This window comes from Eschscholzia californica, unplaced genomic scaffold (assembly GCF_041429995.1).
Source record: "Eschscholzia californica isolate CP2 unplaced genomic scaffold, dmEscCali1.0.p SCAF_6, whole genome shotgun sequence".
Taxonomy (NCBI): Eukaryota; Viridiplantae; Streptophyta; class Magnoliopsida; order Ranunculales; family Papaveraceae; genus Eschscholzia; species Eschscholzia californica.
This window is the reverse complement of record NW_028238483.1, coordinates 18,040,865-18,053,699: the sequence shown is the minus strand read 5'-3', so window position 1 is coordinate 18,053,699 and position 12,835 is coordinate 18,040,865. Positions and strand designations below refer to the sequence as shown.

At 36.6% G+C, this 12,835-nt stretch overlaps 2 protein-coding genes across 6 annotated transcripts; both read right to left on the bottom strand.

Moving 5' to 3' along the window:
* Window positions 1–3,090, bottom strand: LOC147532131 (sugar transport protein 14-like). The gene is made up of 4 exons (XM_086649275.1): window positions 2,569–3,090; window positions 1,818–2,140; window positions 1,106–1,735; window positions 1–679 (listed from the first exon to the last, which is right to left on the bottom strand). The coding sequence occupies exons 1-4, from the start codon at window positions 2,708–2,710 to the stop codon at window positions 242–244; spliced, it is 1,533 nt and encodes a 510-aa protein (XP_086505401.1). The 5' UTR covers window positions 2,711–3,090; the 3' UTR covers window positions 1–241.
* Window positions 3,091–4,546: 1,456 nt separating this feature from the next.
* On the bottom strand, window positions 4,547–10,831 carry LOC147532130 (tRNase Z TRZ3, mitochondrial-like). 5 transcript variants are annotated; one of them, XM_086646171.1, is made up of 14 exons: window positions 10,556–10,615; window positions 9,760–9,995; window positions 9,460–9,549; window positions 8,715–8,786; window positions 8,452–8,496; window positions 8,268–8,322; window positions 8,019–8,062; window positions 7,402–7,848; window positions 7,038–7,294; window positions 6,802–6,949; window positions 6,666–6,716; window positions 5,872–6,380; window positions 5,119–5,782; window positions 4,547–4,964 (listed from the first exon to the last, which is right to left on the bottom strand). In XM_086646171.1, exons 8-14 carry the CDS (start codon window positions 7,801–7,803, stop codon window positions 4,656–4,658), a joined length of 2,340 nt encoding a protein of 779 aa, XP_086502297.1. In that variant the 5' UTR covers window positions 7,804–7,848; window positions 8,019–8,062; window positions 8,268–8,322; window positions 8,452–8,496; window positions 8,715–8,786; window positions 9,460–9,549; window positions 9,760–9,995; window positions 10,556–10,615; the 3' UTR covers window positions 4,547–4,655. The 5 variants fall into 5 exon arrangements, with proteins under 5 accessions (XP_086502297.1, XP_086502293.1, XP_086502294.1 ...); XM_086646167.1 differs by lacking the exon at window positions 8,715–8,786 and having other exon boundaries at window positions 10,556–10,831; XM_086646168.1 differs by lacking the exon at window positions 8,715–8,786 and having other exon boundaries at window positions 9,760–9,992; window positions 10,556–10,818.
* Between the last annotated feature and the right edge of the window lie 2,004 nt (window positions 10,832–12,835).

Sequence of the window (12,835 nt, the reverse complement as noted above, 5' to 3'; positions counted from 1 at the left end):
TCAAAGAAAATCACAAATACCATTTATAAGATATGCATTAAATTATTACATAAGTTCAAATTTTTGAGAAAGAGAATATGAATAGTAAGATTTGAACTCTGTACCACTTACGCGAGGATTTGAGCTTCATTAGTAGCTAGCTTCGATCAAATTCGCCATTGTTGGTTATTCTTTCAGATGAACAAATATGCAAATGACCCGCCAAATTTCAATTTTCCGTCGATGATTTTTCGATGAATGACTAAACTGCCCCTACCTTCTCGTCCTCTGAGGTGACCACATAATTCTTCCATAGCCAGTGGTTCTTGAATAATAAGCTTATCTCCTCAATGGGGACTTGTTTTGTTTCGGGCAATAAGAAGTAAATGAAGAGACTCATGATTAAAATTAGACCAGCAAAGAGCAAGAAAATCCCATATCGAAGGTGACAAAGAGAGACAAGGAAACATTGAGCAATTGCAGCAGTGAAGAAGAGGTTGACACAAACCACTACACTTTGGCCTGCAGATCTTGTTTCTAAAGGGAAAAGCTCACTTGGTACAAGCCATCCAAGAGGTCCCCATGACCAACCATAAGCGGCAACGAACAAACAAATCATAATCACCAGGACAATTCCATCTGCTTTTGGAAGTGTTGTTCCATGTCCAAACTTCAGAGCTAGAATTACGGCCACAACTAACTGCACAAGTACAAAAAAAAATATGATGAGGAATAGCCTCGATTAGGGTGAGATGGTCTTGACCTAAGCAAGTTATTATAGTTGATTTACACTCGATGAACTTTCCGCATATTATCATAGTTCAAGTGGGCTAACAATGCATTTGAACATGATAAAGTCTAGAAAAGGATCGGCCTACACATGAGAGGGGTGTAATTCTACACCGATTGAGAATGGTCTTGGGTTTCCGAATATTAAATTGGGCGATTCTCAACTCTAGAGACACAACTATAAGTTGAGTTAGGCTCGGTGGGCTTTCAACATGGTATCAGATAACTCTACTTGCAGGTGAGCGGCTACTATACCGAAAACATTCAATTATTCAACGGATAATGTATCGTCTCAACATTCTTAAAAATTGTAAAGAGTTGATGAAATTGAACTTACCATGGAAATAATCATTTGGCAACCAGCTTCCAAGAATAGAAACCTTCTTCCGAACTTATCAACAACAGCCATTGATACGAAAGTTGCAAGAACAAGCATTGCCATTGTTATGATGGATGAGAACAAAGATGCACCTGACCCCATTCCCAAGCTCTGAAATATCACAGGTGCATAAAATAGAACTGAATTCATGCCAGTAAGTTGTTGAAAGGCAGGAATTCCAATTGCTCCTATTATAAATTGTGGACGATTCTTTCGAGCTAGAAGGTTCCTAAACGGGTGAGTTATAGCTCGTGCCGCTTCACTCGCTTCAACAAGATCAGCAAATTCTGCATCTACATTATGGGTACCTCTTACTTTCTCCAATATTATTCTTCCTTCTTCTAATCTACCTTGTTCTACAAGACTATTCGGCGTCTCGGGAAGGAATAGACCACCAACAAACATTAGAGTTGCAGGAACTGTGGCTAGACCTAGAGACAATCTCCATCCCCATGGATGTATCTTTTCAGTTCCATAGTTAACAAAATTTGCTATCAAAATCCCCACACAAGTTGTTAACTGAAAGAGTTGATTAACAGCTCCTCTGATCTTCGCCGGTGCCATTTCTGAAAGATATAATGGAACAGCCTGCAACCATATACACCATAAATTATAACCCTAACTAGTATATATTAAAGTTAGTAAGCCAATTCAAGAACAAACTGATTACCTGGTTTCCGAAACCTATGCCTATACCGAGAAATATACGACCGATAATAAGCATGGAAATGTTGACAGCAGCTGCATTTAAGATTGCTCCAATGAAGAAACTGACTGAACCAACAAGAATACTTGCTCTTCTTCCCTTTGTTCTTGTTAAATGGGAAGCTCCAAACGTCGAAACGAGACCCGCATAGTATAATGAAGAAGTGAAGAGAGTAAGTAACTGATTATCATATTTACAGTAATCTGTCTCTTGTAAATGTGCTTGCTTTCTTCTGTAAACTTTTGGAAAGAATTCCTTCAAGAAATCATCCATGGAAGTTACTCCACCTGAATCAAATGTCATAAAAACTTATCAAATGGTAGAAATGTGATCAAGAAAAGTGTGAACAATAGAAGGAAAGCATAAGTGCCTTCAAAACTTAGCTAGGTGGTTTTTTTTTCTTGTGCTCTTAATCTGACTAGTTTGAATCTGAATATTCTGACTCAAATTGACCCCGAATAAAGCTAAAAGCAGTCATTGAGTCAAACATCTCGAGTTAGACATAAACAAACATTCTAAAATCTCATTCGAGACAGTCTAGACCTTGAGTCAGATTTCAGATCTGATTCAGGATAAAAACAAACACTACCTAAAATGTACTAAAACTTAACAAAATCAAACTACCCAGACCTCAAATCATACTAAAAATAAGAAAAGAAACAAAGGGTTGAAGTTGAGAAAATGATTAGTATTTGTTCCAAAAAGAAAAACTCACCAGAAACACCAAGATCATAACCAAAAAGAGATCCACCCATAGCAGCAACTATACAAGCAAAAATGAAATAACTAGTAATCTTATGTTCATAATGTTCAGCTCTTTTTGCTGCTCCTGGATCAACAAATCCTCCTCCTGCCATTTTTTAAAACTCTCAATTAAGAAGAACAAAAAAAATGGTTTGTTCTGTTTTTTTTTTGAATGACAAAAGTTGAAGAAGAAAAGGTCAACTAAAATGGGTTGTCAGATTATTCAAGATTCAAGAAGAAAAAAGAATAAAGAAATGAGTAAGTTTATTAAGATTTGAAAGTGAAGAGACTTTATTTATAGACAAGTTTATCATAGAAAAAAGGAAGACCAAGTTAAGGGTTTTGATAAAGACTTGGATGAGAGAAAGATCTGAACTGATTACAGTTAAAGTCCATTTTTGGTGTTTTTTGAAAACAGAAATTAACAAATCATCTTTACTTTTAATAGGATAATAAAAAATGGATTATCATCACCATGATTTGATCATGACTCACCAAGCGTTTATACAACTTACCCCATAATTATTCAGTTTGTCTCAATTACCCTTTTACCCTTTTACCCTTTTTAAAATATTTAATTTTGAAAAAAAAAAATACTATTAAAATTGATTACCAATATTTTATTTATTGAGTACATTTTTTATTAGTATATACTTCTACACTGACCAAAATAACCTAATTTTTGTTTTGTTTTTTTTTTTTTTTTTTTTTGTTGAACTAGCTAATTTTTGTTGTTGGAAACTTCACAATATGGAAACCATATAATATAGATAATACTACTAGAGTACTAGTAAAAGATTATACACTCTGCCCACTTGACCAAATATAAGGGGAGTCTTTTTGGTCAGTTAAAAGCCATATGCAATATAATATTTTATGTTAGGTCACAGCTAGTTGTAAGACGTAAGAATGTCTCATGTGTTTTGTGCGCGAACATACTTGTCTCTCTAACTCTTTCGGAATATATTTTAACAAATGGCTAGCTAGTTTAAGTAGAACTTTTTACAGCATTGTTATTTATTTCAGTGTTGAGAAGACGAAGAATAAGTCAACTTTTAAAGTTAAATGGCAGTTTAAGAAAAAGATGATTAATTTGCAATTAATGGAAATTAAGACCAAGAAAGAAGTTTGTCACAAAATAAGGAGTAAAAAGGAATATAACCCTTCGAAATAAAGGTATAAGCGGTCTGCGATCACTTATCAAATCGGAGAAGAGAGAAGGAACAGATGAGTCACTTGTTTAAGAAAAAGACGACAGCTTTTGCATAAATAAAATTTAAGGGGTCAAAAAAGAAGATGGTCGCGTACGATGGAGTAAAAGGTAAATAATCCTTGGAAAATGGAGACAAGATTCTTAGGACATTTTGGTCATTGGGAACTATTAAAGGATTAAATTTGGTATTCTACATTATCTATAATTACAGTTTGGATCAGGATATGTCGATTAGTTTAAACTGATTTGTTCATTTAAGGAGTAATGTCTAGTGCTTATCCTCTATAACAAACATTTCTCTCATTATCGATTAACTTGTACATTATCTTAAAATATGTTTGTTGTGTATATCTAAATGAACATTGCTAATTTTGGCCTCTGTATGAGGAAAATGTCTGTGAATGGGTGAATCTTGAAAATGGATTTCGATAACGAATATTTATCCACTTATTATTGTTCTTTATTGGAATATAAATCTGGATACTAGCTCATCCATGTCAAGTTATATCAATTGGATGGCTAAGATTTCACGAAGGATCCTGTCGAATATCATTAGAAAGGAGGCGATATACAATAAAGTTGTTACTCTTTGTTTGGCTTCGGGTTTATACTCTCTTGACACATTAGGTCGAATATAATGTTGTCACTGTCATTGGGAAAATCACGACGCTTGTCCACCCTTAATCTCAACATTTAATTATAAAATATAAGTTTTTTCTATCATACGACCACAATCTTTTTCCTCAAGCCTGCCATTTTCCCATTCACTTCGAAGTAACAACCTAAAATAAATAATTTGAGTCCGAGTAATTTCAGTAGTGACAAGATCAAAATATTTCTGTCAGTTAGAGAAGAGAGCCTGAAATATCCTCAGATTCATCAACTACCATCTCATTTTTGAAGAGGAGTTTGAGGTATGGAAGAACTTTGGGGAGAACAGGCAAATCTGCTGCATTAACGCTCATCATGTCGAAGCCAATGCACGTCTTGTGCATGTGAGTCTCGTCGAAAACTGGGATTTTTGGATACCTCTGACTGAAATGGGTAAGAATGATCCTATATGCGCCAGCCGAGTTTCCAACTTCAACAGCTTCTTTTGTTGTGCTATGGTTCTTTGCTATGGCTTCATCCACCATGCTGTCCTCAAACGTTGCCTGCCGAGAACGGAAAAGCACAGTGCAGTTACAGAATGGTTATTGATAACAGGAACTCCAACTTCAACAAGACTATTAGCAGATGATAACAGTCAATAAACTAAATAAGATTAAAAAAAAAGGTACGATTGTCTAACATTGATAACATATATACCTCGTGTATAAGAACTGTTGCTTCACGAGATGCTTCTATTAGTTCTGGACACGGCCTAGTATCACCAGAGTAGACAAGCTTCCACCCTGGTATAGTTTTCCCTACTCTGTTCCCTCTCTCAGCAGCCTTTACAACAACGCCATATGCCTGTGGACAATGCACAACAGGAACACTGATCAAAGCTTCCAATCCCGCTTCAGCTAGCACCCCTTTCAAGGTCTTAAGGATTTCGAGGACAGAAGCCTCAACCGGATTTCCGAGTGTCTTCCTGTAGCGCTCCATGAGGCTGCCTTTAGTAACCAAATCCGTATCTATATTTTGATTAATTTCTCCAACCTGATCTTTCTTATTTGTATTTTTACCTTCCGGATTTCTAGGAGAAGGGTAACTCTCATTTGATTCAAAAGCATCTAACGAAGCCTGGGTTGTAACTCTGCAATCAAGAAACTGCATATCTAGATCTTCAAGTATTTGATATGCATCCAAGAATCTCTTAAGTTGTCTTGGCCCAATAACAAGCATTCGTTCGTGAGGAACACCACGTAACAACTTGCACCGGAGAGAAAGAATTCTTGCTAGACCTGTGTGATGATCCGCATGAATATGAGAAATCCAAATACATCTTAAGCCTTTGACAGCATCATCGGCACCCATTACACCAAATCTGTTCACAAGTATTTCAGAGAGCATAAGCGAAAACGGAGAGATGAAACAACAGTACGAGGAAGATACTTATGTAAACAAGGACTTTACCTTCTTTTCAGCTGCCCTAGCGTTCCTTCACCGCAATCTAGGAGTAAGCTTCCTTTTGAAAATAGATTGATAAAGATAGAACTAACATTTCGATATTTTGATGGCTGGGATGAACCTGTTCCAAGAAGAACAATCTCCATATCTTCTCTTGTTATATTCTCCAAACAACTAGGAAGAGAAAATTCATGATTAGGCTTGTCCATGCTAACACTATTAAGAGACGAGGTCTCTTCCATGGCAACACCAGTTTCTTGTTTCCCGGAGCTTCTATTAGGTAAAGAAACATCCAGATTGGCACTTGGTTCTTTTGTCATAGCTATATCTTCCTGACGAGGGACAATGACAGTTTTGGCTACTCCAGAGACGTCCCATAGATGACTAACTTGTTCTGCAGCATCTACTATCTCAGGAATCTCCAAGAGAAGCTCATTAACCACTTCTGTGGGAGACAACAAGCGTGGAATCACAGATCTATCAAACCCAAGCTGTGTATAAGGGCGCAAATGGAACTGAAATGCATATGAAGACAATATCTTTGTCAGTGAGAAGGAAATCGTAGTTCTTTTAGCAATTTGCAGCAATCAAAATAAGAATCGAAGTTGTGGCAGAAAAGGTGATCCAGTAATTCTTCAACTTCACAAAAAAACAATTCTTGAACAAGTTCCACTTCTATGCAGATAAAGTTGTCATGGGTAGGGATCACCGAAGAGACAAGTGGAGTAAGAAAAAGTAGACAAGTGGAGTAAGAAAAAGTAGACAAGAGAGACACTGCTAACAGGTGCATGTTTCAATACCTTTAAGAGATTCTCGGCAGCACTGATTTCAGATGATTCAAGAGAAGAAACCTGTAAAAAAGAAATCAACTGCTCAACCACCATGAAGATGCTGCTATAAAAAAAAAATCGAATCAGAATATTATAACTAAAGCACCTCACTTGAAACCATTGATTCTAATCCAATATTATTAAGATGCTGGGGAGCCCAAAATCCAGGTGCTGGGAAGAACTGCGGACAAAGGTAATTAAGTCGAGTGGCAAGTCTTGCACTGGATTTCAGAATTGGAATTTTCATGTTCTTTCTGCAACGGGAAAGTAGAAACAAATATGAGAATATATGATGTAGATGTTGAACCACATGGACGTCCAAAAGATTATGCAAAAGCTCACGTTTCGTGTCCAGCCATGATGTGCTGAGCTTTGCCAAATCTTCTCATCCATGTCTGATATTCGGGAATCCTTGTTACAGATGATGGAGTCAGGTGAATAACACAATTCACAGACTTAGAAGAATCCATGGAATCTGCATAGTAACTACTGAGAGATTCTATACCTAACAAATCTTGCAAATAAGACGGGGCGGGGCAGTCCACAAGAAGCACAATAGGGCCTGGGGATGAGGGACCAAGCACGTCCCATGGATGAATCTAAACAAGCAGGATATACAGCTTTCAGAACATATAAATATGCATATTCTTCATAACTGAACCAGAAAAACTCAAAACAGGCAAATAAGGGACTTCGTTTAACCCACCATAATGTTTTGATGATCTGACATGACTGAGATTCCAAGTTGAAGGTCGCGATATTTAGGTCCTGGTTTTAATCCTAGGGCCTTAGCTCTTACAGTATCAAACTTCCCCTTAATTTCAGGCAACTCACAAACATAAACAACCGAAATGTCACCAGGCTTTACTGCCCCACCAACTTTGTCATTAGCATTTTGTGAATGTGGTCGAGAATCGTCTTTGACACGTTGACTCCCTTCAGTAGACGGTCTTAAGAGAATAGCAGATATCCTAACAACCTCGTCATCAATAAGAACAACGCGCTCTGAAGAGTTGCCTTGATTAGAACAAGAAGACCCGTGAGCATTTGATGGTGGCCCAAAACTACGAGTGTGAACCATGGCAGCAGTTGGGATGAAAGATCGCATTGCATCAACTAAGTATTGAAGATCAGAGGGTCCGCTTACGTTTACCTACAAATCAGAAGAAACTAAGTTGCAAGAAAAAAAGACGAGTGATAGATCATAGATCATGGCGGTATCTTCCTCGAGCCTGCCTGTCTATTCCAATTATTATCCATCTGAAACTAAATCAGATACATGATAAAGCAGAAGAGAGTACATAGAGCCCATCTATTACTAACCGATATCCCTTCGTTTCCCACACCAGCTAAAGTCAATAAAAGACCTGTAACCGAAAAAATCCTCGAGTTAGTGATCCCTTACTTGTAGGTTTCCAATGTAAGCTAAAAATATGAGGTTGAACAATTACTGAGAAAATGAAATTCTAAACTTAACCCTGAGATAAGTCAGAATGACTAAAATACTACTAATACTAACGATAAATCAGTGACAATCACTGAGAAAACAAAGTCGTTCAGGGAGGCCCTAACCTGGAAGGCCACCTGCAGTTTCTGAGCAGACACGAGAAAGGAAGATGTGGTCAATCTGAATAAAAACGAGAACATCATCAAAATGTATTTCCACGACACAAGGATGTGGCATTGTGTCCAAACCTGCCAATGAGGGGACACAAATAGAGAGCAGGGATTATAAGAATTTTCATATAACTCATACCTTTGATAACTTTATCTTGTGCTCGGTGCAAAAACGCTGCAATCCCTGTAAAAAACACCACATAATCAGGATCAGTGATATGATCTTCGTGATTCCCTTTTTTTCTTACAGTAAATGATACTTCAGAAATTCATTAATAAATAAATCAAAAACAAATCATCGGTAACTGAATGATATAACAACGTATATAAGTAGAAGCTTTTTTTATGTTTTTCTTTTTTGCACGAGAATACTATTGAAGAACCTCATAATATTCTACATACCAATGTACTAAAAATTCCTTCCGGAGACGTTTGAACCAAACCTACAATGGTCCATCCAGATCAAGGAAAAACCTTCAAATTCAACATGAAGAAATAAAATACTGATTTCCAGCCACTTGTCCTCATAATGTACGGAACTCTCGTGCAAATTCATAAAATCTTGACGGACACTACTATAATTTGAAAAGGGAATTGACCTTTGACGGAGTGGGGCCAATACACTATTAACCAATTATGCAAAAAAGATTTTATAATGCAAAACTGAATAGTGAGTTATTGGCAACGCTACAAATTTGAAATAATAGTGCATTCGAAACTACAAGAATCACTTTAAACCACAAAATTAACTCCTACAAACACAACAGAATAATGGAGATTTCAATAAGAATACCTATCGTCAACAGTTGGTAGCCCAAGTGGTTCCAAGGTGTTGACATAAACTCCAGAAAGCCCGGGAGGTCCCAGGTTCGAATCCCAGAGAAGGTGGAATCTTTGGTTATTTGAATTGGGATTATGAGGGTATAAATAATGTTGTTGGGCTTCAAGCCTTGTTGGGCTATAGGCCCGGTCTTGTTAGTGTTTGAGTGGGCGGTTATCGAACTTATCACATCTATGATGTATCAAATGCCAAATATCACGACGTACGTAGATCGTAGTCGTCTTCTTCCAAAAAAAAAATAAGCATACCTATCGGTATGCATTGCAAATTCAGTGCAGTACTTAAGTTTTCAATAAGAATGCTTACCTCTCCAGCATTAAATATAAACCTCTGCCTGTCAAAGAAAAGCAAAACTGATGGTGAAGTATCTTGTGTATCCAGACCAGTCCCCAAGACCTACAGAAACAAAACCAACAACTGAACTCAATCGGCAAATCCAACAGCACCAGTTTTCCCCAAACCAGGTCTAAGACCTTCTTTTCTCAAAATAAACCAGAACCTACTAATGAAACAAACTCGATCATTGTTAATAATAATTCAATAAACAAGGAAGAATAAAACACATCAATTTAACAAAATCCGAACAAACAAAAACAGAAAACATACCTGAACATAGCAGACCGTATTGACAGGATTTAGTTTCCTGGCTTTCAACTGGAGGTTTTTGGGTTTATCTTCCTTATCTTTCCCTTCTGCTCTTCTCTTGTTGAACCCAACAACAGTCCCAGTAGTACTATCCTCCATTGACAACGGAGAGTTTTCTTCTTTTCTCTCTCCTTATATCTTCTTTAGTAGTACTTTTTTCTCCTCCCCTTACTAGAAAACGAATGTTTCTTTCTCTACTAGAAGAAGAAGAGAAGAAACTAGTAGTGAGAGGAAAGAGAGATGTTGTAATTTTTTTGGATTTAGTATGGGAAATAATATTCAAATAGAAAGAGGATTTGAAGTGAAAGAGTGAGGGAATAGAGAAATGTAATTAATTGGGCACATTTTATTTTTTTTCGCACATTCAAACCAACTTAAATTCCAACACAGACTATACAGTATAATCAGTATATAATCGAAAGAGCCACTATACATCACAAAATGAGAACCATTTATTTTGCTCAATCAGAACAATCTTTTCATCGAAAACTTAAGAGTAACACTGGAGAAACATCATCCGGTCTAGGTTTCCTGCTCATGGAGGGTCTAGTTGTAGTTTTTTTTTAGCTGGGCTATCAGAGTGCCAAACATTGATATCAGATCACTTAAACCCTAAAAATGCAGTCAAATCGGGCATTGAAACCCTAAAAAAAGGAGAACTAAAACATTGATATCAGATCACTTAAACCCTAGTACAATAAACCCTAACATGATTCATGTATAAGTGCTATTAGTAACGGGAGTTGTTTTAGAATACCTTTTCTAGGGTTTTGTGGTGGGGATAGGAGAAGGTTAAGAATTTGGACGCCGCAACCGCAACCGCTCGAGTTACCTCTGGTCTCTGAGAAGGGAATGAGTCAGCACACAGGAAGATACTTCTAGGGAGTGTTTGGGGTTTTAATAGTACAGTTGGAATTTTCCGTTAAAATGGTTTATAATTTGAAAAACGGTTAATTCCAAATTTGGCCCCTGCCATGATTATGTGTATGGCCCAAACAGGGATTAGCCCTAAATAATGATGTTTGGGCTTTTCAATTTCGTGGTGCCCTTATATTTCCTAAAACTGGTCTAGTGCTAACTTTTGGCTAGACAAAATATAGGGAAATGTTAAATGCACTCACCATTTTTGCTATATGCACTCACATCTCCTTTGATATTGAACAAGAAATACCTTTAATGTCAGTGTATATAACAAAAATGGTGAGTGCATTTAAAATCTCCCCAAAATATATCCGAGGTGAACTTCCTTTTTTATAAGGGAGCGGCTAAACATAGATATATGGATAGGTAGGTAGATAGGTAAGTGGCCATAGATTTTCCAAGATATCTCTATCCCCATAATTCTCATAGCCAGTCTTATCAATTAGTACATGAAAGATGCATACATTCCAAGGCATCCACTAGTTCATACAAGTCAAGTAAAGTAGGGCAACACCTATAATTAGAAAAAGAGTGGAGTGGGGCACATTTCGAGGCATCCGCGAGTTCTCTTTTATCTCTACCTTCTCATTGTTAATTGATGTGGGTGGGGGTCTTCCTAGCAGCCACCCGGTCCATACCAGGTGCCTACAGAGGTTGAGGGCGAACATCACTTTTAGCGAGTGCTACTAGCCGCTCTAATATCAGACTCTAAGAGTTATTATATTTATATGGCGTCTTAGACCCTAAATACTATTAAAAGATCATTAGGTGTCAGAAAATCCAACTATTCTCAGATCTACTTGATTTTTGTCTTAATTACATGAGAAAAATCTTGATGATAAACTGTTTTCGTCGAAATTCGATCTAATTATTTCATGAGCTTAAAGAGGAGTATCTAACCACTATACCAAAAGTGGTGAATAAGTCGACTTCGTTAAATCATAAAAACTCAATATACACATACCAACAATGTGTCCACAACAATAACACAAAGAAAAACCAATGTGTGGAGATCAATATATAGTGTCACAAAAGAGAAAAATAAAACATAGATGCACGGATAGGTAGGTCCCTAGGTAGATATATATACAGGTAAGTGGCCATACATTTGCCAAATATCTCTTTCCCTATAATTCTCCATAACCTTATAAATTGTCATATACATGCCCCCTTAGGGCCCCTTTTTCTGAATTTGTTTTATATAGAATTATATATAGTGAGAAAGTCTCTAAAAAACAACAATCAAATTAGCTCGGCTGGTTTTGGTTCTTGCCTACTTACATGAAGGTCGTGGGTTCGATTCCCCTATACGACATACAGTTTCTTCTTTTGGTTTATGGGGTCATGAAGACTTGGCTTGGGCTCTAATGTTTGAAGACTCAAATATATTATTTTGTAGGCCCCCACAAATGACTTCTAAGTATTTACTAGGTTAGTTATTTCACTTCTTTAACTTTCGATCACTTGTTTTTGTTATCTCATACACTTAAGAGGTTTCTCTAGACGTGTTACATGCCAATACGAAGCAAAACGAAAATATCAAAACAAAATATTTGACGTTTCAATTTTTCTTTTTCTCCATAGGGTTTAGGTCTTTTTTATCTTTTTAGTCATTTTTCTCTATCAAATTGCAAAAAAAGAATAGTCAACTTAGTTTGTTGAACGAATACTATTATATTCCGATCATTACAACAAATTCAATGAAATTGTAAATTCTTGAGATTTAATACTTACAAAAATTCCAACAAATTTATTTTGAATACTTACAATAATTACAACAAATTTATTTTGGATAATTATTTAGGGTGCATGATTTTCTTTTACTTTCAAATTGCGATATAAAGGGCCCGATCAAAATTTCGCACCGGGCTCCTAAAATCTCAACCACGCCACTAATGCAAAGATGCATACATTCCACGGCATCCACTAGTTAACACAAGTCATGGAAGTAGAGTGGGACTGGGACAAGACCTATAGTTAAAAAAAGAGTAGAGTGAGGCACAACACAATCACCAAGTAATATCACCTTTTAATTATTTCTCTGGTTTGACATAATAAACTTTACTTAACTGCAGAAATTGCAAGCCCTACTAATTGAAAAGAGAAAAAAAATTGA

Excerpts from the sequence above, each read along its gene's own strand:
- LOC147532131 (XM_086649275.1), bottom strand. The coding sequence starts at position 2,710 with ATGGCAGGAGGAGGATTTGTTGATCCAGGAGCAGCAAAAAGAGCTGAA. Across the intron at positions 2,141-2,568 it reads TTATGATCTTGGTGTTTCTG|GTGGAGTAACTTCCATGGAT; the intron begins GTGAGTTTTTCT and ends CATTTGATTCAG. Across the intron at positions 680-1,105 it reads GCCAAATGATTATTTCCATG|TTAGTTGTGGCCGTAATTCT; the intron begins GTAAGTTCAATT and ends GTACTTGTGCAG.
- LOC147532130 (XM_086646167.1), bottom strand. The coding sequence starts at position 9,897 with ATGGAGGATAGTACTACTGGGACTGTTGTTGGGTTCAACAAGAGAAGA. Across the intron at positions 7,849-8,018 it reads TGGGAAACGAAGGGATATCG|GTAAACGTAAGCGGACCCTC; the intron begins GTTAGTAATAGA and ends TCTGATTTGTAG. Across the intron at positions 6,717-6,801 it reads AATCAATGGTTTCAAGTGAG|GTTTCTTCTCTTGAATCATC; the intron begins GTGCTTTAGTTA and ends TCTTTTTTACAG.